This window comes from Amblyomma mixtum, chromosome 2 (assembly GCF_055824585.1).
Source record: "Amblyomma mixtum isolate Tamu chromosome 2, ASM5582458v1, whole genome shotgun sequence".
NCBI lineage: Eukaryota > Metazoa > Arthropoda > Arachnida > Ixodida > Ixodidae > Amblyomma > Amblyomma mixtum.
The window spans coordinates 284,354,288-284,382,092 of NC_143013.1; the positions used below are offsets into that span (position 1 = coordinate 284,354,288).

Sequence of the window (27,805 nt, forward strand, 5' to 3'; positions counted from 1 at the left end):
TACTGTACATCAGAATGAGAAATTAGTTATGGTGCTCGGCTGCTGACCCGAAAGACGCGGGTTCGATCCCGGCCGCGGCGGTTGAATTTCTTTGGAGGAGAAATTCTAGAGAGGACCATGTACTGTGCGATGTCAGTGCATGTTAAAGAACCCCAGGTGGTCGAAATTTCCGGAGCCCTCCACTACGGCGTCTCTCATAGCCTTAGTCGCTTTGGGACGTTAAACCCCATAAACCAAACCAAGCTATAGATTTTCCTACTGGGCCAACAAGGTTGGTAGTGCTAGCTTCCCTGACCACTGTTGTGTGGAAGACTCCAAGGAAGGTGGTACACCCTCAGCCTTCGGAGACTAGTCTCAAGCTTGGATGCTGCTGCCATGTACTTACATTTGTTTTGTGCAAAAGGTACAAGTGCGGCATGAGTGTGAAGGAGCACGCTTCGGCATTTGAAAATTTTTCACGCATTTTGTAGAAAAGATATGTATGGTTTCTAAGGTACATGCAGAAGCACAAAAGTGGCATGTACTAACGCGTGTGCAAGTTATACAGGGTGTTTCACCTAAGCCTACACAATTTTTAAAAAGGCTTTCTGACTTAGAAGAGTGCTTTTTTCGGCATAGCATTGTCAGCAGAGTAGTACATCAGAATACAGCTAAGACATGCTAACTAGCAGGCTTGTTTTAACTAATATTGAGTACACTTTTTAATGCGCCCTTAACTAATTTGTAAACTGAACTTTTCAACTATTACAGTTAATTGCCTGGTTGCAAATGGAGATTTGCAGCCGGCCGGTAGTGATTAATTCCTTAAAATTCCGAAAACATATACGTTCGGAGCGACGGCACAACAAATTCTAGCCGTCGGGCGCCCTTTTAGAAAAGCGCACGCGAAGCAACGTTACTGCACCACTCTGTGGCGCACGTGTCGCATGAGCTTCTCTTTCCCATGTAGGCTGGAGCAGCGGCGACCACCGAAAAGCTGGCAGGATCGAGAATAGAGAGCACAACGCGATCCGCTTCCGAGGGGCACTATTGGGGCACCATTGCGCCCGCCGCGGTGGCTCGGTGGCTAAGGCGCTCGTCTACCGAGCCGGAGTACCCGGGTTCGAACCCGACCGCGGCGGCCGCGTTTCGATAGAGGCGAAACGCAAGAGGCGCCCGTGTGCTGTGCGATGTCAGTGCACGTTAAAGATCCCCAGGTGGTCGAAATTATTCCGGAGACCTCCACTACGGCACCGATTTCTCTCTTTTCTTTCACTCCCACCATCCTCCCTTTCCTGACGGCGCGGTGCAGGCGTCCGCCGAAATGTGTGACAGATACTGCGCCATCTCCTTTCTTCAAAAACCAATTTATCACCATTGCGCACGCGCTGATTGGTCCCGGCGCGGCAGGTGTGCACGCAACTGACGGGCAGGTGGCGCCACCTGGCGACCTCATGGCGTTCTGCACACGCGCAGTGGCGCCTTGTGTGCTGTGCGATGTCGGGGCACGTTAAATATCGCCAGGTGGTCGAAATTATTCCGGAGACCTCCACTACGGCAACTCTTTCTCTCTTCTTTCACTCCCTTCTTCCTCGCTTCCCTTACGGCGTGGTTCAGGTGTCCACCGAGATATGCGAGTCAGATACTGCGCCATTTCCCTTCCTCAAAAACCAATTTAGTGCGAGGGCGACGCTGTTCTTGGCGTACAGTGAGCTCTTCTGTAGCCGGATACAACCCAAGAAAAGCGTCAGATGCCCCTCAAAGAGGGCCCTTCAGCCAGTGGCGTCGACTGACTGTCATGATGTCTCGGGAATCCCCTTCTACTTGCTAGCATGATATTGCAGGGGGCTGGCAGGTACAAGAGGAGTCGCAATGGATCAGTCGGATTAACCGCAACGTCCTGACAATTGGTCGACAACAATGACTAGAGTACCACATTTGAGAGCCATTTGCATCTTCGTTCTTGAGTTGTATGCGACCATAGATTGTAACGAGGCTCTGCGGTGGCATTGTCTGGAGTTGTGTTTTCATTCGAGGTATGTGCTTGGGATGGAATCGGTGCACGATTGGTGGGGCCTCAGACGCACCAAGATGAGCCGTTTGAGCGCAGGGACGCTGCCGAGGAGAATTCGAATGGTGAGCACGAAGGTAAGGTGAAGGGTGTCCAGGGAAGTCGTCATCTAATACGAGAACAGGGAAGCGATTGCTTTTGGGAAGAGGCATATTTGAAGATGCCTTGATCTCAGTGGTCGATGGGAGCGCTTCTTCGGACAAGAGCGGCAGCCAATTTCCAGAGGGCACGGAGGCTGTTTGACCATCCATGACACCCGCAACCACAGGATTGGAACAGGCGTCCTGTACATAACCTTCTTCATGAGAGTAACAGAAAAATGTACAATAGCTCAAAAGGTCTGCGTTTTTAACTTCTGATGATCGCACCGTAGTACGTGAGGTAATCTGTGGAAGTCGGAGGTCGTCAAAACGCATCCGAGCCGGTTCGCTGCTGTAGGTCGCCTGCGCTGTCGTTGAATCTTCAGCCTGCATAACAGGTGCATCCACGTGGACCATTGGAAAGGCTATGGATGCATCCGGTCTTCAGTAAACAAATTACAGAAAAGTAAGCGATAATCTCGCAATTGTTGCATAAGGCATAGCACTATAGCTTGCGATTTTCAGCTGCAATAAGAACAGCGACCGTTAACCTACTGCGCTTATGCAGATAGGCGCCGGCACTTCGTCAGTGTAACAAAAGCGGAAGAATCGTGTAGCCTGAGCTAGGGTCCATCCATGTTTATGATGATGAATTCTAACGGCCTAAGGGCAGCTTTGTCCTAAGTGTTTCCATCTACACAAGGTGGGGCCAAGACCCATTTCCCAAGCACCAGGCCAGTGAAAGCAATTGCGCCCATTGTATCACCGGTGGTTACCCGGCGGCACTGGGGATCGAACCCCGCGCCTCCAGTATGCGAGTCTCATGTTCAAACAACTAGGCCACCGCTGCGGTCCTGTAGAGTCCAGCCATATTACCGGCTGGCTGACGTACAAGGTCACGCCAGCTGAAGTGCCAAGACCGTGATTATCAGTCGGCTACATCTGGGTCCTCAAAACGCGTTGGTCTTGGGTCATATATGCTGACCATTAGCGTATGCGCGGTGGCGTCGTGAAAACGAAAAATAAAAGAAGTGTGCAATTGAAATAAATGAAAGACCATCATGTCGTTGCGATATATTCAGGGCGCAAGAGCTTGCTTGAAGAATTTTGCGTCTACTCTCGTCTGAGATCCGTGAGCTCTTTTTACAAAACTCCCGCCGTGCGCTGAGTTGCCTGTGCTCGTCTCTCTCTCTCTCGTCCCTCCGCAGAAGAAGATCATGATCCTGATCTGCGTGGTGATCCTGGTGATCATCCTGGTGTCCACCCTCGGCAGCTGGCTGGGCTTGTCGTCCTAAGGACAGGCCCCGGCCGGCCCAGGAGGCACAGCGCCCCGCAATTCCCCTCCATCTTCTCCAGCGCTCTCGCTCTGTCCGCCCAGAGGGGCCCGCGCATCATCCCCCACGAGGAGGAGGAGGACAGTGACGACCGGAGACATCCGCCACAGACAGACCCCCGCAGACCCCACCAACGACGACGACCAGGACAGGAAGGGACGTGGCGGCGCCTGCGCATGGCTGTTCCCGATCGGTGTGCTACTACTGCATGCGCCACGGCGCCTTTGCTGTCCACACGCGGTAGCCGTACCAGAGTTCCTCCGCTGATGCGCGCGTTCTCGCTCCTTTCAAAGGGTCCGCTTGTACGTGTGTCGTGTGCGCGGAACTGCCCGTACGGGTGGCTTCGAAGACGTGCGCTGCCACAGGGAGGCCGACAGGCAGCTGTAATAAGGCACGGACGTAGACAGGGCCGGTCACAACCGGCTGCGATGATAGCGGGAGGGACGGAGTGCTGCACTCTTTAAAAGAGTTTTTCCTCAACGTTCTTCCGGACTGCAGCCGAAGGGACGGCAGAAGGCTGCGTTGGCTCCGGCCTTCGTCACAGCTTTGGCCTTCTGTCGCCGCAAAGCGCTGGGTGTAAAGTGTATATGCGTGTCTCCTTCGTGCAAGCAGGGAGCTCTGACGGAGGCTGAGCTGCGCAGACTGCTACTGCCCGTCGCTTTTGTCTCTGGTGCGGAAGAGCTGCACGTTTCAATGATGCGAGGTGCTGCTTAGATGAAGAAGAAAAAAAAAAACTGTTTCCCTCTACAAGAGAGACGAAGCTCGGAGGTTGGTTCTATCCTTGTAGCCAGGCGGCTTAAAGGAGTCCTCCCATCTTTGGCCATTTCTTGTACGGACATTGTCTTTCTCAATCCTTACATGTGGCACGCTCTTCCGCGACCATGGTGCATGTGTGGTCGCCTCTTACGTGAAGGCGCTCACACTTTTTGGTGTGACGGAAGACGGTGGCTATAGAACAAGTAAGAAAAAAAAAAAGAAAACTAGGAAAAGCGAACCAATCTCCGCGCTGCGTGTACGAATAGTCAGCACTGGGCCTACTGTGCATTACTCGCAGATGTGTGTGTACTGTTGAACCTCTTTGGAGCATCGCCGTATAGTTCTCTTCGCTGCTTTTCGATGCCATTTAAGCACCTAAACTTAAGTTGGACGTTCTGAACTGAAGAGAAACGACAAACGCGCTTATGTGTGTGTGTGTGGAAGTGTTTAGACTCATCAGGGGGTCTCCTCTTGGGCTCCCACGCATAGTGGCTACGCGAGATACGTTCGTGCTCATTCTAAATAGCCTGCGTATTGTAACAAGCCGATTACATTCCGATTGTGTTTTCTCTTCTGTGCCGTTCGTGTAACTCGATGTGACGAGCAAACATTGGCCGCAAGCGCGGGAAACTTGTCGACATGAGCAAAAAAAAAAAAGGCTAAAAGCGAGTGGTTTCGTAGCATTCCGCTTCTGGCCTTTTATTAGTATACGTCGTTGCTCTCGAGCCGTTCGCTTACAATTTACTTCCCGGTTCGTGAGACACTCCCGTGGAGCCCACCATGTGTCTATATATGTGTAATATAGGAAAACACACACCTGCTCTTCGCTGTTGCGTTCTCGGTCGACACCGGCGTGAATAGCAGTCGCTGTGATTTTTTCACTGAAGTGCTGGCAATAAGCGTGTTCCCCGCGGACGAACAAGAAACGAAGCACGCGCGCGTCCTTGTGTTTGTGTGTGTGATCGGGTTAACGGGTCTTCTCTCTGTGGCTCCTCGTGTAGAGACGTAGCGAGCTTTGTGTGGCACGGGGCAGCGCGTCTTCGGGGAAGGTGAACGAATCTGGCGCCGCGCTGTCGCCACGTCCCGCGGTGCTGTTGCGTGTCTGTGCAGGAGAGAGCTAGGTCTACATTTTGGCCGGTCAAAGGTTCGTGTCAGACCACGGCTTCTGAAGGCGGCGTAGCGTAAATGTCGTTACGGGACCTAGATGCCCCCCGTTAGTGAATCGGTTTGATACATGGAGGAAGGACAGCTCAGGAGAGGCCCTCCCTATCCGAGCTGCGCCGTGTCGGATGCAGCATCGTCGTCTGCTGCATTGCCTGCTACGCATGCGCAAGCTGGCTGAGACAGCGGCCAAGTATTGGGGGGGTTGGGGGCTTCACGGCCGGCTTCACATCCGGCTTCAAAAAATGTGACGTATCAGCCTCTTCTGAATTCTTTCATTCCTCCATGGTTTGACGTGAAACGGAAGTGGCAGCGGCTAGGTTACGTCACCAGCATGATTCAAAGCACCATGACGTCACCATAGTGTGGTGGCGCCTCCATAGTGAGGTCGTAGTGCTTCGCATCATGCTGGTGACGTCACGCCATTTGGCGCGAAACGTCACACGTTTGATACCAGTTGAGGTTGACGATTCGTACTGCCCTCTTCGCTATGAGCGCCGCGAAAGCCAAACCTCTTGTCAGATGAAAATCTGGGCTGAGAAAGGACACTGTGGAGCAGGCAGAGAGAAAAAAAGTCTCCTGCGCGAAACCTTAATCCTGTCGAAGAATAACCTCCGATTCAATTATTCGAACACTTCTGTGTCATCACGCTTGCTGCTCCGAGGCTTCTTCGATCCACGTCAGCTTTCTTGGGAGCGATGGAAGGGAACTTGTGCCGCATTTTGCGTCTCACACACCTGTGTCTCGTGCCCGGCTATACTAATTAACAGGTCTTTTGTCTTACTGCATTCAAATACAACAAAAGGAAAGCAATACAACGCGACGAACGGCGCTTACTCCTTCGTGCGTCGCACTACATACGCTGTGGCTTGAATGGGTCTGTGCGAGAGCTTCGCGGCGGTGTTTTCCCATATTATGTATCAGCACAGCCGCTTGTGAACGTGCAGATTAACTCCGAGTCAACTCAAAACGTGGCGCTTTCTCGACCTCGCACGAACCTTGTCGGCAGACTTTGAACGGTTCTCTGCGGATATCTTTCAGTAAAGCTGCTTGTCTTCCCTGCAACGACTCGCATCGTTGCTAAGAAGGACGGGCGACGGCACGGCGCTGGACATCGCTGACCCCTCCTGGGCGGGTCCTCCATGCCTTAGAGTCATCGTGTCGTGTAGCTTCACCAGCGGTCTTAGATCGTTGCTACCAAGTTAGCGTTTGCGCTGGCGACCGTGGCGACACCGTGCGGGGTGGTTTGTACATACAGCGACCGGTGGTAAGGAGAAAGAAAGGAAGAATTACGGACTGCCAGCAAATTCTGCCTATACACCGAACGACGCAGGGCAGTCAAGGAGGGAGCGAGGGCTGTGACGACGGGACCGTTCTTTCGGCAGCAACAATCACGTGACACGATGACGTGCCGCGTTATACGTGTTTCTCTGTTACGCGTGTTGTCTCTCGTCGTGTGCGCCTCACCCTCTCCGCCCCCCCTCTCTCTTTATCAGCGGTGTGGCCGGGCAGTGAGCGCGTGGTCGTACGCATGCGCAGTGGCGGCGGAATTCCATGTAACACGCGTACCACGCACGGGCAGGCTGAATAGGGTGTTTGTTAGCCCGGTGGGTCGTAATACCCCTGGAGAAAAAGAGCGAATGGGAATTATTTTACTCTGCTTAACCTCCCCCCTCTCTTCCCGCCTTCTTCTTTTTCCACTCTTCATTGTTTGTTCAGGCGCAGGATCTAATACTGTAATATCGTTAGTATACACTGTGAACAGGAAGGATTAAAAAGGGAGTAAGCTCATGACCTTTAGCGCGCAACCTTCTTGCACAAGGTTGTGTGGGAGAGGGCAGTTTACTCCATTTTCACTCCAATATAGGCCTATTCGTGTTTAGAGTGTAGAAGGAGGCGCAAAATGAAGAAGGGGCGAGAGAGAAAGCTAAACAATGTTTCGAAAGGAGGACCAGACGAAAATGAGTGTACCCCCCCCCCCCTCGTCAACTTCCCCCTCCAACCGGCACTAAAGGTAGGGCTCCCATTAAGAACAGCAGAAATTGCGTCTGTCCCCCCGAAATAAAGTCAGCGGTAATAGACAAAGACGAGACTTGTCGCAACTCTGGTCAGAGGTGGGAGGTTTTCCCACTCTCCCCCTCGTTCAGAGGATAGTGTATACCTAAGATGGTTTCTTTGGTTCGCGTGGCACTTTCAGAAAAGCGTCCATATATGGTCTGTTTCTCGTTGTTCTCCCATTGTTGCTCACCCCATTGCCTCCTTAGCCGACGATACCGGTCGGCTGATCGACAACGAAAAGGACATGGTGTGGCTTGAAAGCTGCCTCGCATGCTGTCGCCGCTATGGTGACAGCACTTGCCTGTCCTAGTTCCTTCTGCCCCCTGCTGTTCCTCTTGGGGTGTAGAACACATTCGACTATAAAGACGTTCCTTTCTATTCGTCGAAAGGGAGATGACGTGTAATGCGGTGATACTGCCGCTGGGCGTTTAATTTCGTCTTTGTTTATCGATGATTGGGCTAATAACTCTCTCCTTGGCAGCGCGCCAGTGGGGCAACGCATGGAATGGAGTCAGTTGATCTTCATCGTCTGGCAACACGGAGCCCCTTACATGCCGACGTCGCCACTCGAAGCTTAGACGATACCTCACCGCGTACCTTACCGGCGTTTCGATACGTGCAGGTGGGTTGGATTCGTCCGTTGACGCTGCATCCAAACATATGGATAGGGGTTGTACTTTTCGGTTCTAACTTAAAAAGAAAACGACAAATGTACGCCGAATTATATTTTTCAAATTCGGTTTTAAATCCTTGACACCCACGACGTTGCTACGTGGTTGTCAAGTAGGAGTTACACTTGGTTCAAGAGGAAAATTAACAATGTTTGGAAACCAGCTGGGTTGTGAGACGATGTACTATTGAATTAAAGTTGTGCGTTCTCGAGTTAACTTCGGTTACTTTTATTATTGGCGGTAGTATTTTCTTCTGCGAGCTCAGTTATAAGTACCTCACCTCTAATTAACAACCATTTGTGTTTCAGTTATTGGGAAATCGAATGCACAGGCTGACAAAGAAAAATAGTGCTTTTGAACGGCACGAGAATTGCACGTCATATCAGAGAAAAAAAATAAAACGGAATTATCCATAGAAAATAATATTCGTTGGAAAAAAAAACGAAAACAGTACTCTAAATAAATACCTAAATAAGTCCACCGAATTTTCAAAACATAAAAAAACCGATAAGTCCAACACCTGCCTGTACGGCCCATCCGCGCTCATCGTTACGCAGTCATGATTATGCGCCAGTTCCATTTTTTTCTTTTGTCTTCATCTCGTTACGGGGGTCGAAGACGCATATACCCATGGCAGTGTTTCATTTCGTTGATGTTTTTGGAATTCCGGGTGACGAGAATAGAATCAAAGGAAATGGCCACAAAGTTCATCTTGTGTAATGGGCAATATACAGGACAAGAACTTCTTGAGCTGAGCAAATGGAACCGAGCAAATGGAACCAGGGGCAAAATAAGCCATCTCTTTGTCAGTGGAATTGGAGAGGCGGGTATTCTTAGTCAGTGGTATATATTTTGTTGGCACGTTATCTGAAACAACCTCAGGACGCTGGCAGTCATAGCTCCCAGAAAGGGTGTCTTCCTGGTACTGTTTGAAGATGTCGCCGAACGTCATCTCGGTGGCGAACGTGTCTGATCAGTGGCTTCACTAACATAAGCGGCGCCCGGTGCGTATTGGCCTGGTTCCCTGCCAACCGAGAGAGCCAGTCGTTGTGATTTAATGTCGGTGCGCGGGCAGCGTGTTACTTGGGATTCGCCGCGCTCAACTTTCGCCCCGCGTTTTATTCAACCACACACAAACGCGAACCGCGCGCGCGCTTATTCTCGTGCCCCCCTCCGCCCCGCCTCCTGCCCCCTGCCGTTCAAATCTCGCAACGGTCGCCGACCGAGCACGCCTCGATCCTGCACCGACTGGGAAGCGAGAGCGGGCTGTCGTCTTAGCAAAACAAGCCGAAACTGCCAGCGGCGTCTTCCTCGACGTCGCAGTAAAATAATGGGGGAAAAAAGGACGTTGATTATCCCCGTACGCCCGCTTTTGATCTGTCGTCACGTTTACTCCGTTTCGTTTGTTTTTCGTCCGGTTTTCTTCTGCGTCGCCTATTCTGCATGGCCCCGTTCCTCGGACTCCTTGCACGGTGTGCGCGCCCTTGGCAGAAAGAGATGGACTACAACCGTGGGAAGACGTATGTCATTAAGGCGAAAGCCTTTGATGGCTCATACTGTCGTCCGTTAGCAGAGGGTGTCACACCTTTGGCAGCGTACTAACTCGGGAACTAAAGAAGATAAGGGGAAACAAGTGGTTGCTTCAGATAGAGGAGGAAAAAATAAACCTAGAAGCCACGTTTTATGACTGTAGAATGATTAGTTAATTAACTACAGTCAAAAATGTCAAAATTGCGTCGAAGTAACGCAGACGTCGATATAGCCACGGTAACCTTGTGACATCACATCCACCGGAAGTCGTCACGGCATAGTGAAAATTATCACAGAATGGTCGGAAAACGCCGGATTTGTGTCAAATTAGATGGAAAACTGTAATTGAGCGTAATTAACACTTAAGATCCCGAAAGATGTGTAATTTGGGTATCGATATCGCCACGGGAACGGTGTGACGTCACATCCACCGGAAGTCGTCACGGCATAGTGTCCTCGGCTTTTGCCTCTCAACACTTTAGTTGCCAACGTGTCCTCGCAATTTTATTCTCGTTGTCATGAGGCGTTAACATGTTCTTCGTCCTCCGAAGCATGTACCTTCGGTAAATTAACTTGACGCAGAAAAGAAGTCCCGTGACTCGTTCCTGTGGGTATACGATGGCGTCTACCGGCTCGCGTGCTTTACAGTCGGGTTGCTCTCTTTCTGCTCGACATCGCATTGTTTAGAAACATATCCCTGTTGAAACGCACTGATTTTCTTTCTATCTTGTACCAGTTGGTGCATAGGGATAGCCTTTGCAATAGTTCTGGTTGCTCGATGCATGTGAAGCTCGTTGAGAGCTTCGTCAGGCCGGGAATCCAGTATCGATAAGTAAACTACATCATTAACGGGAACACTCGGTTAAAAGTGAAGAGCCAATGGTAATGTATCGCAAATAGCCATTGCGAGGCTTATGTGACTAATTAGCGCACATTGACAAATCATGGCTGAATTCATAGTACTTGCGAAACGATCAGTGGAAGGTTGATTCGGTGTTTCCTTAACGCTTTCAGACCTATGGCCATGCGTACAGCCACTCACGACCACACCAATATGCCATTGAACTAATGAAACGACCACGATGTTCGAACCGTTCACTAGTTAAAGAAATAATACCCGCGAATACAGGTGGCCAATTTTGTAAACTATTCACTACCGCAGTGCCGTACACCGGGCAAGGAATTCGTCGAGCGACCAGGACGCTGCTGTAGTTACATTATTGATGTCCGCATTGGTATTTTATTCTTATTTCTTCTGTGTACCGCGAAGCGTAAAATTCCAGAAGCGCACGGCGCATATTTCGCCGCGTGACATTCGAGTGGTGTTCGACCACCCCCTTATAGTCTTTTTTTTTTCATTTTCTCAAATCCCTCTCGCTACGCTTACGTATTTCCGATCTACTTCCGCTTCCTTATCTTCATTTCATTTTGCCACATGGTGCTATGAGTGACGATTGAGCGTACCGCGCGCCTGCTGCTGCTGCTGATGACGATGACACTGCGTTGTCTTGTTCTTCGTTTACGATTCTTTTTCTTTCTTTCCGGGCGCCCAAGTCTTATCCGCAGTGGACTGCCTCGCGTTTCGGTTGTCGTTATTGTACTCTATACCAACTATATTATACATATATACATAGAATATACACGTACATACTCTCCTTATACATAATGTATGATGAAAAAAAAAAAATGAAAGGAGTGGTCGCGTGACCGGAAGGGTGAAGAAGAATGCTCTGCACTTAATGACGTAGCGGCGCGTCACAAGCAATATGGTCCCTTTCCTTCTCTCACCTCCTCGCCACCTGCCTTTCCCTTGGCTGTACCTCTCACCGCAGAAAAAAAAAAATCAAATGGCACGCGTCGCCTACAAAGGCTGGCGTCTAGTGCGGGTTACTCCTTCATGTTCAACGAGAACTTTTGTGCTTTTTTTGCTCTCGATTTAGCGGCAGCGGGACTCGTTTAGTTACTCTTATAGTCGCAACACAAACTTTGAATGTACAGTCTATCAAGCGAGCATTTTTTGCTAGCTTTAGTGGAGAATACTTAAGCAGGATGGTTCGGTCCCTGATTCGCAACTCGATGGAGTAAACTGAGTCTGTAGGTGGGTTACTGACGTTAAAGAAATGCACTGAGAACAACTCCATTCAGTTGTTGTTCTCAGTAAAAAAATTTAGCCTCTGGCTCTTAATAACGGATCGTGCTTTTCTTTTTGTTTCCCCTCCGCTGCGTGCATTTCTTTTTTTTTTTTTTGGCTTCGGGATCATCTAAACGTGAAGCACGACGAACATTGGACAAAAGGCAGCGTAGAGTCGGCATAACAACCAGCATTAAAACCTTTTTTACAGCCCTACAAATGTTTTAGTAATATGTAAGTGTCGACCAAACGGTCGTTCAGTGGCCCATTCAAGGACGCATTAGCGAAAAGGACGAGAGTGCGCGCATGCGCACAGAGCTCTTGCCAGTGCAGCGTCGTCTCAGCGGCTGTTCTGCTGACGTGACACAACCCCCACTGCTCGTTTCTGCGCTGGTCGTCTGCGCGGAAACAGCAAACAGACGAGAAGCAGGGGTTGTGTCACGTCAGCAGAACAGCCGAGCAGACGACGCTGCATCCGGCAAGAGCTCTGTGCGCATGCGCACACTCTCGTCCTTTCCGCTAACGCGGTCTTGAATGAGCCGCTGAACGACCGTCTGGTCGACGTTGCCGTGATATTGCTAAAAAATATGGAGAGCTGTATTTATTTAAAACAGAACCCTGTTCATCGGGCCATTCCGTCATAATGCTTTTGGTGGTCTACTTAATGCACATTATAATCTCGGGAAGAACTGGGTAAAAAAAGAGCAACAATGGTATAAAAGACAAAAATCCACATATACAGCTCTCAATTTCAACCAGTTTGCTGGAGTTAGGAGGTTTGGAAGAGACTTCCAACTGTAACGCACGTCCAGCAAAGGAGTCGGAAGTCTATGCTTTGTCCGTGGTTCTCGTGTCTTCTCACCTGTCGTTACCGTTCCGCGGAGTCTTCTCGAAAGCTGAATCGCAACTGAGCGCTGTTTGAGTTGTAGCGATCACTCTTTCGGTGAGCACTAAGAAACGTCAATCGTTCGAGCCTCTTTTGGCTGTGCCTTGAAGTCTCTGCCCTGCGTCCTCTGTCCGTCGCGCTTTAGGTTCACACGTCTCACATCATCTCCGACGAATCTTTAATAATGGCTTCGCTATTTGAACGTTCTCCGTTTTGTAAGGCCAAAAGAAAACAGGCGGGGCGACGACAAGCTATACACACACGAACGACGTTGCGCAGTCATTCGGTGACGATACAGTAATAATATTGTCAATAGCGATTGCCCCTCTTCTGTACCTCCGCCGCTACTCCGTTCGCCCCAGCCACCCGACGAAGCTGCATATTTCGCCGCTCTCGTCAATGGCGGCATCCTCTTCTCATAGCATTCCTCGATGCGACCCCCTACCTCCTCCCCCCCCTCCCCCTGCATCTTTGCCCTTTCTGTTGTCAGAGCGGGAACAGTCCGGCGCGCGACAGTTCGTCTTTTTTGCAGAGCCCGTGTCGTCGGTGTTGTATACAGCAGGTTACACAGAATAGCGCAGTTCGTCGGCATCAGAGTGCTGTAAATGTTTTTTCTCCTTTTTCCCCGATTCTTTTCTTCTCGTCAGTGTGTTCGTCTCTTGTATACGAGAGAGCCTGTTCTTTGTGTACATAGGTGCGCGATTCTGTAAATATATATAATCTATTTATCGCTATCTCTCTCTCTGACTCGACGCGAAGTCTATAAATATATATAATATAATTATGGTACTCGACTTTGCGTAACACGCGTGCCCATCACACTCCACAGCGGCAGCTCTGAGCTGTCTCCCCACTTCCAGGACGAGAGTCCCGTATCCGCCTTTCTCCTACACCCCCGAAACAATAAGCAAACTGGAGGAGAGAGTAACATTCCGACCCGGGGTTGACTGCCGCTGGTGGCCTTGTAAGAAGTCCGGTTTTTCTTGAATATCGTAAGGCCCGAGAAGGTTCTTAGTTATAGATTTGATTTCGGAAGCCGTCTGTGTTTGAGAAAAGACAGGCAGAATAAATTTCTGACAGCTCATTTTAGGAATGCTTTATGAAGAGACTTTTGCTGTCACGAAGTTACAATTTTTTCTGTTACTTTCCCCAAATGATTTCTTTATATTTATTCGTGCCAGCAGTGACGACATTAGTGAAGCAATGAGTTGCATCGCGTAACAAAAATAATTAAGGAAAGGAAGCAAGTAAAACCAATATGAAGAACCTTAATCTAATCATGCTCAGCAGTAAAAACACATCTAAATTAAAATAAGCGCCAAGCATTCTCTAGAGCGTAATAGAGTGCCATTCGTATGTTTGAGAGCTGCCGAAGCATCAGTCTTGACACCGAAAATGTCAGAACAGCTGGTTCGTCTTTTCCTTAGGCTGGCCGCAAGACCCGCGAATTTGAGTAATCGTTACTATTGCCGCATCTGCTGTTCTTTCTTCAAACTGGATGCAGTTCTTGCAGAGGCCATCAGCCAGCCTCGGGACTGATGTTTCCCTCTTTCTCCCCTTCTCCCTCTCCCTTGTTCCACATCGTTTCTCGATAGCCTTGTGAAAGCGGATTTTACTCAATCAAACGATGTTGCTACATTCGTTGTTACTACTAGGGCAATCTTACAACCGACGCCAGTACCACATTCGCTCGTGCCGTGGGCGGTGATCACTTGGAGGGAAGCACGGGTTCTGTTTATGCCAGTAAAAGCGGCAGATACGATGCATTAGGTGGACGCTGTTTGTAGACTCAATTCTAACCCAATAAGTATAGTGATCAGCACTTGAATACGCTTTAGCGCTATATTTATTGACCTGGCAATTTCTTTTTTTTTTTTTTCATCGCCAAAGAGCGGTGAACCTTTCGAGGCGACCAGCCGGCATTTTGCATACGCCCAGTGCATTCCCATCAAAGGGACAACTACAGGACAACTTACTGTTTGCGTTTAGAGTGCGCGCTCTCAAACCTGAGCATGCGCCATGTTTATGCACGCAGTATCGGGTTTCCGCACTGTGGACGCTGGTAAACCGATAAGTCTCGCGTTATTCTTTTGCCCTTGCTCCTAGTCAAGCTTCCTGATTCTGTATTGCGCGGCAAATGAGTTTGAAAACGCGTTCCCGGCAAGAAATCTTTTCGTCACTTCTTCGTCTGTCACGCCGCTTGGCGTAGCCGCAGATTTGCGTGGCGTGAAGCAGGTCCCGTGTCCCTGTGGCCGTCCCACGGCGTTGCGCTCGTCGGTACCGGTTGTGGTTTTGGCATATACCTGTAGAGAGAGTTGACTGTGGAAGAGAAAAAGACAAAAGTGCAATTCAGTGTCTGGTTTTACTCTCGTTGCCACGTGCTTGTTACCGGTAGTGGGCATTGAACACGCTTACAAGCAAACACACACACAAACTACAGATAAACTATATTAGCGTACCTCCCCCCAGAAGAGTTCGGACAGGACGCCTGTTGTAAAACTTTCGGTGTGCGTGTCACCACCTCGTACGGCGTTACAACGAGCAACCTCTGTAGGAGAAGTATTGGGCTTTCTGCAACAAGTGTTTGGTCTGCACCAAGAGGGCGTGTTCGGTATTTGCTTTATCTAAAATAACGTATTCTACGTTTTTTATTTGTGTTTCATAACTGTTATTTGTTGATGCCCACGCAAGAGGCTCTTCTTTCTCTCAGTGTTCTGGCCGTTGTTGCTCGTTATCTTAAGAGCCATCCGGCCGACATTGGAGACAGTTTGGGCTCTTCGATTAGGCATGGATAATGACAGCGTACGTGCGATTTCTCCGGATGCGGAATCGAATCGTCGTAGTTCTTTCCTTTTTGATATGAAGTCTTTCCAAAGTATTCGTTTTCCTTCGAGGCGAAAAGCATAGAGCAAACATGATTTGAATTCTCGGTAGTTCGAATAGTTAGCACTCCTTGTTCCTGCTTTTACGGATTTGAATTTATATAATCTCAACAGAAAAAAAAAGGAAAGGAGCGCGGCGTTTACGACCGCGCGTGACGTCAGCAGATTTGGTGCGAACTGCTCGAAGCCTAATATTATTTGGTATTGTTGAGACCAGATTTTTTGTGTGTTTGTTTCTGAGTTACTAAGACTCCTACAGAGGTTCTTGTAGCGAGAATTCCTTGCTACATTCTGTCTCGGTTGAATACTCATAAGGAAATTATTTTGTTTGCTTTTCTTTCCCTGGCTGTCAGTGTAAATCTATTACAAGTGGACTGTAAGTGCGCCCACCATGTAGAGACAAGAGAGAAAAAAAAACTGAACTAGCTTTTACCACGCGTAACCAGGTTCTTCATCTGGCGACGGTCACGAATGAGCAACGCGCATAGAGCAACGAACTCCCTTTTTTACCGACCGCTTTCTGAGGACACGAGTGTGTGTACCGTCTGCGTCGTAAGAGAAAGAGTGAGAGAGAACCACGTGAGAGCCCGAAACGTCTCACACTCTCCCCGCCGGCACCTCCTCGCCCTTTGTAACAAAACTGAGCAATCTCGCGTCTTGTAACATTACGAGTTTCCCCCGTGTGGGCATCTGCTCGTTCAAGGGCTAGCCGCGCAGCGGCGCATGCGCAGTCGGCTGTGGCGCACGCGCACTAACGCCTCGCCCATGCCGGACGCTGTATGGGGACACGCAGTCTACGCGGTAAACCACTGCTGGTGAGGTGTAGAGTAGACCGTAAGTTAGGTCTCGCTACGGAGCCCGGTATGGGTTCGGCGCTATTGCGCATGCGCGGAGCACTTTCAAGCCACTGTACGCGTGCGCACTGCGTTGCACCTTCACCGGCTTATTCCCGGTCTGCTAGAACACAATTATTACTTACCCCGTGCTTTCGCCCGATTTCACGCTTGGGCCACAAAAGTGTAGGTCTGCGCGCGTTTCCTGCGAGTTTCGTGTTTGGTTTGTTCTTATTTTTAACGATCGGGGGCGCTCCGAGCTGTAAAGCGAAAAATACAAATAAGGCAGAGCAAGGCAAGACCATTGGAGGGCATCGCGTCGTGGTTTCACTGTTGGGAACTGCATGGCTTGGGGCGGGCGAGACAATACTTCCTTTTTCTTTTCGACCAAGCTCGTATTTTTCATTAAGAGGTCGGTGCGTAATTCGGTAGTTGCTTCTTCTGAGTATAAAAAAAAAGACAAAGAAACAAGCAAGTTCGTTTATCTGTGTTGGAATATTCCATAAGCCGGTGCGGTTTTTAGGAAGCGGTACCATAAAGTGCTCACACGCGCACGAAGGTGAAGCGTCGCTTGGGAACTTGCGACTGGCGCGCCCTCAGCGGCTGGAGCCGCGACACGACGCCGCCATTTCTGTCTCGCCGTGTTCCGTGACCTTTGCTTTGCGGGCTTCGTCGTGTTTAGGCAAGCCTTTCGGGTTGTACATATAAGACACAATAAAATACCTGTTGGAATAGTTAGGAATTGAAAACAATAACTTCTCGTGCTTGTCGAAAACGTGAAGGAAGGAAGGAATAAATAATAAGCAAAAGAAACAGGCACGGCTGGCTAGTAAGCTCCGTCGTAAGTTTTCCGTGCACGGTATTAATACGAATGAAGATCTTGGTCAAGAGATGGCGTCTTATACGTTACATCGCTCGTTTCGGTGCTCGACTGTAATAATAGCTTGGTTAGCCTTCTTCGCCAGCCGAGCTATCCACGTCGTCCAGCCCGAAGAAGCGCGGCTGTCTCTGTAATAAAATCATCCGGTTTTAGTCTAAAACGAGATCTTTGTGTGCGTGTGTAATACGTGCAGCAGATGTGAGGAGATCGCTAGTGATACGTGTGCAGCCGTATTGAGCCGCGCGGGTCTATACTCTGCTATACTGACTGTGATTCTGTTTTCGCTTTCGCTTCCCCCGTCTTTCTCTCGGAGTGATGGTTGGTGATGGTTATTATTAAGGATAGCTATGTAACGTAGCTAACGCGTGAACAGTTTTCTGCCTTGCCACAGTCTCCTTCGCTTGACAGTCAGCCTGTTTTAACTGTGTTCCATTTACTTTTTTTTATTTTTGTTCGCAGGCACCCTTGTTCTCTGTGTGCGGTTGCAACACAGGAGGATGTATATGAACACGATCTCCCAAGTGTTTTGTGTTGTTTTTGTTTTGTCGCGCCATGTTTAAAAAAAAAAAACAAGATGCGTAAACGACGGATGTGACGCATGACCATTTCAAAGGAGTACATGTAACAGTTCCTTGGGCGGCTTGTCACGTGGGTGCACCTTTCTGGCTGAGGGCGCCTCTCTCCGTTTCCAGAGTACACGTCTTCCGTGCGAGAGACCACTGACTGTGCATCTTTTTTCGGTTTATGTACGTGCACCCCATTGCGGCTTATGCACTGAGTTGAGTGATGCGCCGAGCGGTAAATCAAACTTGCTCCGAGACGTTGCTTGCCGAGGGGTCTAGTCAATCACGCTGTCGAAGTGTTCAACGGACAGCGAATTTTTGAGAAGAAAAACACGTTACCTTGTTTGTATTTTTTTATTTTTGGCCGCGGCAGTAGACGGATCACCTACCCAATAAACCAACCAGTTTGAAAGCCGCAGTGCGTCGTTGCCAGCCGCATCACTCTACTTATGTGCTCTAATTAGATGTTTTTAGCGCACCGGAGACGTATTAGCGGAGACGTGCACTGATTTACCGGACGCCACGCGATAAGGAGAGACTGGAAGCCACGCTATAAGAAGAGACTGAAGCGAGTGAACGCGTGGAGAGGGTCTTGCCGGGCACCTGGCAAGAGATCGATTTTTGACTTATTCGACACGATATTATCACCACCATCTTAGTCGGCATCCCAGCAAATGAGATAATGAAAAGATGAGACATGCTAAAGATGAGTTTAACATAGGCTGTCGCGCCTTTCTGGAAAACGTTTGCGCCATACGAGAATGCGAGCCTGGCGCTTCTCTGTCGCAAACACGATTCCGAAACCCAGTTTGGAGAGAGAAAAAAATGGGCCTGTTGGTAGCACGTGGCTGAATGGGAAAACCAGCGAGATCACGCACTGCGAAAACCTTGAAAGGACAAGACTGGACTAACGACTGGTCTTTCAATGGTAACAATGCACCAGGAGACAAAAGACCGCGCATGCGCAAAGCGCTCCTTCAAATTCTCCGAAACGAAGAAGCAAAAACAATGAGACGGAATTTATCAGCTCATGTCACTAACAAAACTTCAACTCTCGCGATGTCGAGCGACTCCACAGTGACGTTTGCTCCTGAGTTTTTTATTTTTAATGCGATAGCATTAAAAGCCTCATCGGGAAAAAAAAAAAAAGTTGTCATCGGCCATGAAATTCGCTGATTGGCTGAAGAGAAGTGACGTCAACGAGCAGGACAATTGACATTGGCTGAAGGGAAGTTGCGTCACGAGATCGGAAGTGGCGTCACTTCCGGTAAAGGTATGAGCAGCTACTAATGCCAGCACATAATATAATTAGGTGTCCCTGTGTTATTATTCACTCGTTTTCACATTTTAAACTTCGTGTTTACCCAAGATAAACACAGAATCCGCGATACAATATGCCCGACTGGCGCCTCGGCACGCTCGCCTCTGCAGGTGCCTTGCACCCACGGCTTGCTATTTAAATCTATAAGGATGTGTGCAAAGGTGAAAGATCGTGGAAGTGGCGCTAACTCTCTCTTGGAAAAGGAAGGAGGAAAACAAATAAATGGTTCTCTTTGTTTTGGCCCGTGTGTGCCTATACGCGAGAGTATAGGTCGTTGTGTAGAACTATGAATCTTTGCCCGCGTAGGACGTGCGACGGCTTAGGTGTGCTGCATTCTTGTTCGACAGAAAAAAAAAAAAATGAAATCGTCTATTTAGCGAATCCGGTGATGCCTATCCACGGAATCCCTGCTTGTCTTCCGTCGAACAATGGGGGTTAACAGAAAAATATACAAGGCTTGACACTTCTATGCACCTTGTTTATTTCTTGGCTCGTTCTGTTTTGTTTGTTTTTCATTCCTTTGTGTACATAAGATGCGAAATGAAATAAACGACTGTTCTGCCCTCTTCTCTTGAACCTGCTGGGTCTGTCTTACTGCGTCACCGACGCTGCCAAGGCTTCGGCTCGTATTCTCACCTGACTTTCGCCGGCGCGCGATCATCTATCTGTAGTGTGCATGCGCAACGGTATAGTGCACAGACTTCCGGTTTTGCCTCCCGGCTCGTTTCAAATATATTTAAATGGAGATTTCGGCATAAAAATATTTTAGAATGCTGTCTAAAAGGTGATGTACAGCCCGCGTAAAAAGTGTACAGCCCCAGAGGTTTGCCTCTAAGGTGTTTAGCGGAGCTCCCGAGCACATCTAGCTGTCCAAAGCTTGGCAGGATTGAGGACGCGAAGCCATTCTTTTTCGAGAGGTTACGGTCGCTGAGGATCCATAACGAGGCATGCTGCAGTCCTCACAGGCAAACCCCTTGGGCTGTATGCTTTTGGCGGGAGGTGTTCATCCTAAAGGGAATGAATTTTATATGCGCAATGATAACTGTTCCTTTTGGAAAAACAAGACTAAAAGAATGTTAGAATGCAACCTAACAGGCCGCACAGTTTAAAGGGAATTCGAGTCACTCACTCGTTCAAAAACAAAACGCCAACGATTGCGCCACGGCAGAAGCTGGAAATCATCGCTGTTAATCGTGCCTTTACCATTTCTCACAATCTCGTCTTATATCTTCGCGCATGCGCACTACAGAATATCGCGCGCCAGCGTATATCAGGTGGTGGTCTGTAAGTGTCCATGTATAAGAGGACATGTTCATTTACGCCTGCGCCACTTGGGCAGAGCCCCAAATGCGGAGGTGACGGGTGCGTGATGACAGCTGAGCACTATTTCCTGCTATGCCATCTCGGCTGAATCTGCTTGACATTGCATCAATCAACGCAAAAGTGAGTATTACAAAACTTGTACTATATTGAAACAGGCGGCTGCGCCAATGATGCGATACGACATGTCTACTTTATGGGCACTCCCAGAATACGCTCTAGCGTCATGCGAATGCAGTCAGGCTGCGGGGACCGTAATCGCCAATTTGATGCATTATGTGCATGCGTGAACACTTCTCCACGTCATTTCTCTCCGCACATTAGGACGACGACCGACTGATAAGTCCTACAGTCATAAAACTTCAATATCGGTACTGGGAGGGATGAGTGCTTTCGGCCCCATCACCGACTGATAAACGCTGCCAGCAGAGGTCACACACTGTTAGCCTTGAGCCTATTGTCCCGCGTAGGGCTGTAGATGAAGCTACGTACAGCTAAAATGGTAGGTGTAACGTTGAGAGACAGGAAGAGGGCAGAGTGCCTCAGGGAACAAACGCTAAATAATGATACCCTAGTCGAAATCAAGAAGGAATAGTTTATGGTTTATAGGGTTTAACGTCCAAGAGAGACCCAGGCCATGAGAGACGCCATAGTGAAGGAAGAAATGGGCTAGGGCAGGACTTGTAATTCGAAGGCAAGATAACCGATGTTATCAAGGTAAGGGTACCTGACTGCACTCGAAGGGGAGGGAAGCGTAGCAGGGGGCTGCAGAATGGATGAGACTAAGAAGTTTGCGGGGGTGCAGTGGTCGCAGCTGACAAAGGACAGGGTTAACTGGAGAGACGTGGGAGTGGCCTTTGCCATGCAGTGGGCGTAGTTAGGCTGATGATGGTGGTGACGATGACGTTAAACAGCTTACGCGATACCTTGCGCGATCCCACGTAAGCGCTCCAGTGTGAAGCGCAAGTGCCAATAAATTCCTTCATTTATTCGCCATGGTTTAGGATAGTGCAGGACGACTTTTATTACGTCTGCACAAAGGGAGCCATCCAGCCACACATTCGCAGAAACAGGGTGTCAGATGGTGCCTTGCCATCACACTGAGCGCCAACACAGGTTGCCAAGTTGCCAAGACCATCCAGGTCACGAGTTTTGCAAGCTGCTAATGATAATTCGGCTTCGAGGTCGTCGGAGCGCCCTCTCTTGCCGATCACCAAGCGGTCGACGCAGCGCCAGTTAGAGGACGCAGACCTGGAGTGTTCACAGTCGAAAGAACGGCCTATGGATCGCTGAGGCCTCCTCTTCCTTAGATGCAGCTTTGTGCAGCAGATAAGTTCTTGAACTCCGATTTCAGTCCCCAGTCTTGAAAGAACATGGGCGCCCCCGAACGAGACTTTTTCCGTTATTAGGCACATTCACACACAGTCGCCACAAGAAAGCATCCCAAAATAAGCTTTGTAAAAAGAAAAAAAGGATACGAATCGAAGGGCCGCAATAACATAGCATGAAGCTGAGTGTGTCAGAATATAATCATGAACGCTTAAAAAAAAAGTGTCCTAGATGCTGCGAATGTGGGGAATATTATAACGATCATGAAAAGATGAACGCGCTAAAGAGCTAGAATCTGCAGCCGATGACAGGATGGCTCCCCCCATGCAGACGCTGTCGACGATGACCGCTGCACGGCGCCGTCGTCGCCTTGAGCGCCCTGTCGGGGCCGGTGTCGCTACGTCTTGGCGAACGCCATGTACACCTGCTCGAGCGTGGCCTCGGAGACGAGCACGTACTCGCAGCGGAAGCCCTGATTCAGCATGTCCACGCAGGAGAAGACCTCGCTCCAGGGCCGCTTCTCGTACATCTCGAAGCTCAGCAGCCCCTGCGTGTCGACCGAAATTCGCCATTACCCTCGATCACGTCTGATCATCATCATCAGTCTACTTACATCCACTGAAGGCATGGGGAATGTTAAGAATTTGGGACGAGCCATTACGTCCAGCCGTCTCAGCGCGCTTGCGCACGCGCAGACGATGATGCAGACGACGATGTTGCGCCCATCGTTACTATTGGCTGCGCCATCGACCAAAGACTCCCAGCAGTCCTTGCAAAAACACGTGACTTCCGGCGCATTTTTTTTTGCCATGCAGCTCGGACATGGAGGAAGGAAAGAAAGGAGAGGCCCTGACGTCACATTTTGTGAAGCTGCCCCGCAACCGGAAGTTGGCTCGGCTTTCCTCACTATCTTCCATCTCCACCGAGCTACGGGGCGGGTGTGGTGGGGCGGGTTTCGCGCCCGGCTCGCAAGCACTTCGTAAAAGAAAGGTATAAAAAAAACCGCGCCGCTTGCCGCTACACTCCTACACCTCCCTCCCCGCAAACACGCACCTAGACACAGACCGGCGCACAGGTGCGGTGAACCTTTTCCAACGCCAGGCGAAGAAAGACGACATTGCGCGCCGCTTACAGCTCAGCTCACCATCCTCCTCGGGCTACCGTACACCCGCCGTGTGGCCTTCGAAACGCAGCTCAGCATCGCCGAGAGCGGCTTCATGTTTCTGTGCTGTTTGGTGAGGTGCGAAAGTTCGCTGATCAAAACAATCAACGCTTCTTCGCGTGTCGAAGCGCGGTTCCGGAGTGCCACCTTTTCGCGAGATTCATTTCAATGCATCGATCGCTCCGCGTAACGACACCAAGTTTGACGAACAAAATATCAAATGAGCGGTTATTTAAAAGCAATCCTAGATGCGTGCGTAACGTCACGACGCCAGGCATGTAGACTTTAACACGCAAGGCCGAACACACCGTGCCGAAAGCCCGTCCACCGCCACCGAGAAACACTCGGGCCCCTAGCAACAACGACGCTAACGACGCCGTACGCCGTTGCTAGTGGCCCGAGTTTTCTTAGCAACAACGACAACGTTGCTAGTGGCCCGACTTTTTAAGCCTAAATTTTGACGTCACTTCCGCCACATTCTTGTCAATGCATTGGGAATACGAAGGGCTTCTCCTTAGTTTTCCTTCCTCCATGAGCTCGGGTAACGAGGGCCTCTCTATAGCCTCTCCTAAGCATTTTTTTCCTCCATGACTGCTGGACAAACGCCCTGTACTCCCCCTGTACTGTGCCCACGATGACTCGCAAACACCTTAATCTCATTTTGCACGACAAAACTTAGTGACCAAAGTTAGTGACCAAAGTCAAAGAAAAAATTGACAGGCGATCATAAAGCGCGATGCGCATAAATATGCGACAGCAATGAGTTTTAAATTTCTCTCGGCTTCTCGGCGTCGCTATAGCTCAGAGGGATATCTTGTTCCTCGCAATGGCGTTCGCGCAGAAGCCGCTGCTGCCCAGAGTGAAGGGCTGCTGCCGTCGCGTCTTCGCTATTGCCATACGGGGTGGTTGGAAGGAACTTGAGTAAGTGAGCGAAAAATTATTGAGAAAAAAAAATGTCGTGGGTTCAACGTGGCTTGAACCTAGTCATACGAGCGAAAGCTCTTTTACGCATGGTCTCCACTCTCTCAAATCAAATGTCAGGATCAAGGTCAATGTAATGTACCCACTGGTCATAGTCACGTGGTCATACTACCACGTCACGTGATCACGTGGTCATACTACCATAGCTTGGGCGAATACCACCTCGCAGTTAAGTTCGGTTTGACCTTGTCGGGCACTGAAGGTCATTATCTCATCCACATAGAAATCGGAAGTTGTACCCCGAGGAGTAAAGCTCTCGCTCTTAAAACTGGTTGTTGTCTCCCTATGGGTGTAGCCCTCAGTACAGTGAATAGCACAGGGCTCCAGCGGGAGTCGACATTACGCACGTCCAAATGCTTCTAAAGCAGGAGAACAGCCGGCGCGACTCGAGTGGCTACGACGTACGCGGAGATAGCGCTAGCAGTGCGCAGCACGTATCACGCGCCTCACGCAGTGACGTCACGGCGCGCGTCAACCAGAGCTTTTTCGGTACGAGTGCAGCACCGACGCGCAGATATTGTATGCGATAGAATAACAGCCCCATGTCTCCGCACCCACCGGCGGTGTCACACTTCGCCACCCACAGAGGTGATGAACACGGGTGTTCCATCTACCACGGGTGATACAAAGAATAACCAGCTACGATCTGACACCTGCCATAGTTGGCAGGTGGCAAAGTGGAGAGGAGGGAGAGATTAGAAGGTGTCTACCAACGGTTGGCAGGAGGCAATGTGGGAGGTAAATTCTCTACACTTTTAGGAGACAAGAGGGTGAGAACGAAGGTGGCTTGAAGGAGAAGGACCGTGGAAGGAGGAGGTTTTGACGCGGGCGAAGGAATGTGCCGCCTGAGGTGGCTGGCATGCTCACAACGAGGTGGTTATGCTATCGCATTGTATTGTCGCAGTCAGTGGTAATTAGGTGTGCTCCATGAAATGATTTTTGTTTTGCTCGCGCCTAAGACGTCATCGGCTGTGTATCCGCTTCGCTGCTAGGGGCATGTGGAAGCGAGATTCATACATGGACACCTCAACGCCACGGCCTTGAGGAAATGGGGCCATACTGCTGTCGCATTAATACAGTTGACGTCGACATCTCAGGTTCCATACGTAACCCTTGCTTAAAAATCTGCAGAACAAGGGTTCCGTTAGAAGCCTGTAACGTCAACTGCTTTTCTATGACTCTGGTCCCTTTAATGGTTCCACTAATGTTTTTTTTTGTTGCCATTTGCCTCACGCCGAGAACACAGTGCACAGTAAAACGCTCGACTACATCCTAAAGTCATCCGCACACCTGACTCTCTGCCGTCCCCTTCTACGTCTACCTCCTCATCGAATCCACTGCAGAGCAAAGCGTTATAGGCAACTAAGAACAGACATCACTCTAAACAAAAATACGCCTATATGGGAGTAAAAACGGTGTAAGCTGTCCTCTAGCGCACTCCCTTTTCTACTAATTTGTGTTTAGAGTGTACGGTGCCCTCAAAGCAAGCTCGAAAAATATTTCCTGCATCTTGTTGCCACCATATAAACAGGGGTAGCAGACGGGCCACGTCTTCAGAAAAGCAAATAGAGTGGTTTTCACTGCTGCCAGTCATACCTCCTTATACCACAACACTGGGGGATGCGTTTTTTTTGTTTTGTTTTTTTTTTTTTTTTTTTGGGGGGGGGGGGGGTTGAAATATGCCTGCTGCTAAAAGAATTGGTCGCGTGTACATGACGTGTGTTGTCAAAATCGAAAATATCTGACAGTATGAAAAGCTGTGGACACTAGAACGTAGAACGCTCCGTAGGCTTCGCGTCTTTTCTGCATTTAGCTTTTCTTTCAGGAGTTAGGCCGTCATGCAAGGGAATAATTACAAATATAACAACCAGCTGATATCTGCACAAAACTTCGAACCCTAGGGCACTGAAGATCAAAGATTTTTGCGGCGCAAGGGCATCTGCGTCCAAAGAGCGCCATGGCGTAAGGTATTTTTCTTCTACTCAAGGTGGGGTTACAGACCCATTTCCCAAGCATTTCACCCCAAATAAGCCGAGCACCAGACCAGGAGAAAGCTTGTACCCATTGTATCACCAGTGGCTATCCGGCGGCGCTGGGCATCCACCGCACCTACCGCATGCGAGGCGGATGCTCAGACCACTCGGTCACCGCTGCGGGGAACCATAGGGTGTTAACAGCAAGACCTACTGAACTACAGACCTGCACAAGTGGCCCTGCTCCAGCGCGCATGTTCTAGTTCATGCCTTTTGCCGCTAGGATAGAAACATTACGGGCCGCGTGGCGCTATTATACACCTGTTGAGAAAATGGCCTCCTCCATTGTTTCACTTCAAACAAGGCAGTTTTGTCGTTTGTCCACGTGGTCATTATCATCCATTTATCTATGCTAGGCAAGGTGGTGCCGACAAAAAGAAAGCGGACAAAAAGGAAGATGTTTTTTATACTCTTCCAGAGCGAAATAAGTCGTTATTATGGCTATTTTCATTGCTGATGTCAAGATAGCAGAGAAAGACAAAACAAACGTATTAAATAGCGTGCACGAAATGGCAAACGATGATGACGATCATAGCAGACGAACAGGTCAACCGAGCGCCCTCAACGGCCAAAAAGCTAACGAAAGTTGGCGCACGCTGCTCCATAGGACCCTGCCAAGTGTGCTGGTCTGCAGTTCAGTTGGTCTTGGTTAACGGCAGGGTCCCAAGCGGTTGAGCGCCTGCAATATGGTCCGTATAGTAATAACTTCAACGGCGCATGTACAGGTTCAGTATAAGCACTATGAAATGGAATGGTTAACTCGCATTCAAGAGCAAAATTCTTTTTTGTTGCTAAAGCAACACTACCGGAACCCAGCTCGGCTCGCCGCGTATGCTCGTGGCGATGCGGCTACCAAACGACCTTGAGTCGCCGTTGTCTAGCAACCGCTTCAGCTGCGCTCCAGCAAATGGCGCCGTGCCGCTGCCGCCTGTCGCCTACACACACAGAGGGCACCACCCTCGCACAGGCGCTGGGTTTCACAGCTCATGACGGTGTCGAGCTAAACCAAACGCTTAACCACAAGCTAACACCACAAGCGTATTGGCAAAAATGGCTCTTAGGATTTCGTGCCGTTGCCTAGCAATCCGGGTTACTACCCGAGCTTACACGAGTTACTCGGGTAAGCTCGGGTAAGTTCGGACGAGCGTCGTGCCACCTGCGCGAGAGGTTGCTCGGGAAGAGCAACATGAGTCGCAAAACCCCGACGAGTGGCTGGGATAGGAACAGCCACCTTCCAGTGCAGTAACGCATCGCTTTAACGCTGCGCCACTGCGCTGGCAGTGGTATATGAGGACTCGCCGGCATCTATGAATAATAGTATGAATTACCAATTCAGCATATATGGGTATTAACCCACTAAAGATATCATGCCATACCCCTGAGGCGGAGTTTAAGTGCCTCCTCCAATTGAAGAATGAACATCTGCGTTCGGCGGTCTGCTCGATTTAACTATATGCCCCCTCAAACTCTTGGAAATAAATGTTCTAGAATTCAAAATCTGCATGGAACTTGACAAAGCATTTTTTATGGCCCCGTGCTAATACGGTGATCCACTTCACACTGCTTCGATCTGCACGCACGCAAAGAGCACACCGACCTGGTGGTAGTAGATGACGCGGCATTCGGAGAACAGCGCCCTCATGACGGACTGCACCTCGAGGCCGCGTTGCTTCTCGGTTTCCTCCAGCTGGATCTTCATCGTCATGCCCTCGCCGAACTTCTCGCGCAGGTGCTCGATGGTGCCCACGCACTGCACCTGGCCGTCGACCAGGATGGCCAGGCGGTCGCACATCAGCTCCAGCTGCTGCATGCTGCAACGAGAGGGCGCCACCGTATACTGTCAC

At 49.7% G+C, this 27,805-nt stretch overlaps 2 protein-coding genes across 3 annotated transcripts in view; one reads left to right on the forward strand and one right to left on the reverse strand.

The window, feature by feature from the left end:
• The window catches only part of LOC149364309 (syntaxin-like), a 45,511-nt gene extending 27,345 nt beyond the window's left edge, over positions 1-18,166 (forward strand). The window contains exons 10-11 of one of the 2 annotated variants that reach the window (XR_016289170.1): positions 3,339-3,657; positions 17,712-18,166. Coding sequence is in view for 1 of the 2 variants with exons in the window: in XM_089574250.1 (XP_089430376.1) it covers positions 3,339-3,425 (87 nt within the window). In the remaining variant the exon portion in view is untranslated. Of the gene's footprint in view, positions 1-3,338; positions 12,025-17,711 lie in introns of those variants that run through there. The other variant, XM_089574250.1, reaches the window with a different exon arrangement.
• A 3,355-nt stretch (positions 18,167-21,521) lies between these two features.
• Positions 21,522-27,805, reverse strand: part of LOC149364310 (phospholipid-transporting ATPase ABCA3-like) — a 96,213-nt gene continuing 89,929 nt past the window's right edge. The window contains exons 27-28 of the mRNA XM_089574252.1: positions 27,559-27,772; positions 21,522-22,332 (exon numbers count right to left, since the gene is read on the reverse strand). Coding sequence (XP_089430378.1) covers positions 22,183-22,332; positions 27,559-27,772 — 364 coding nt within the window. The 3' untranslated portion in view covers positions 21,522-22,182. The remainder of the gene's footprint in view (positions 22,333-27,558; positions 27,773-27,805) is intronic.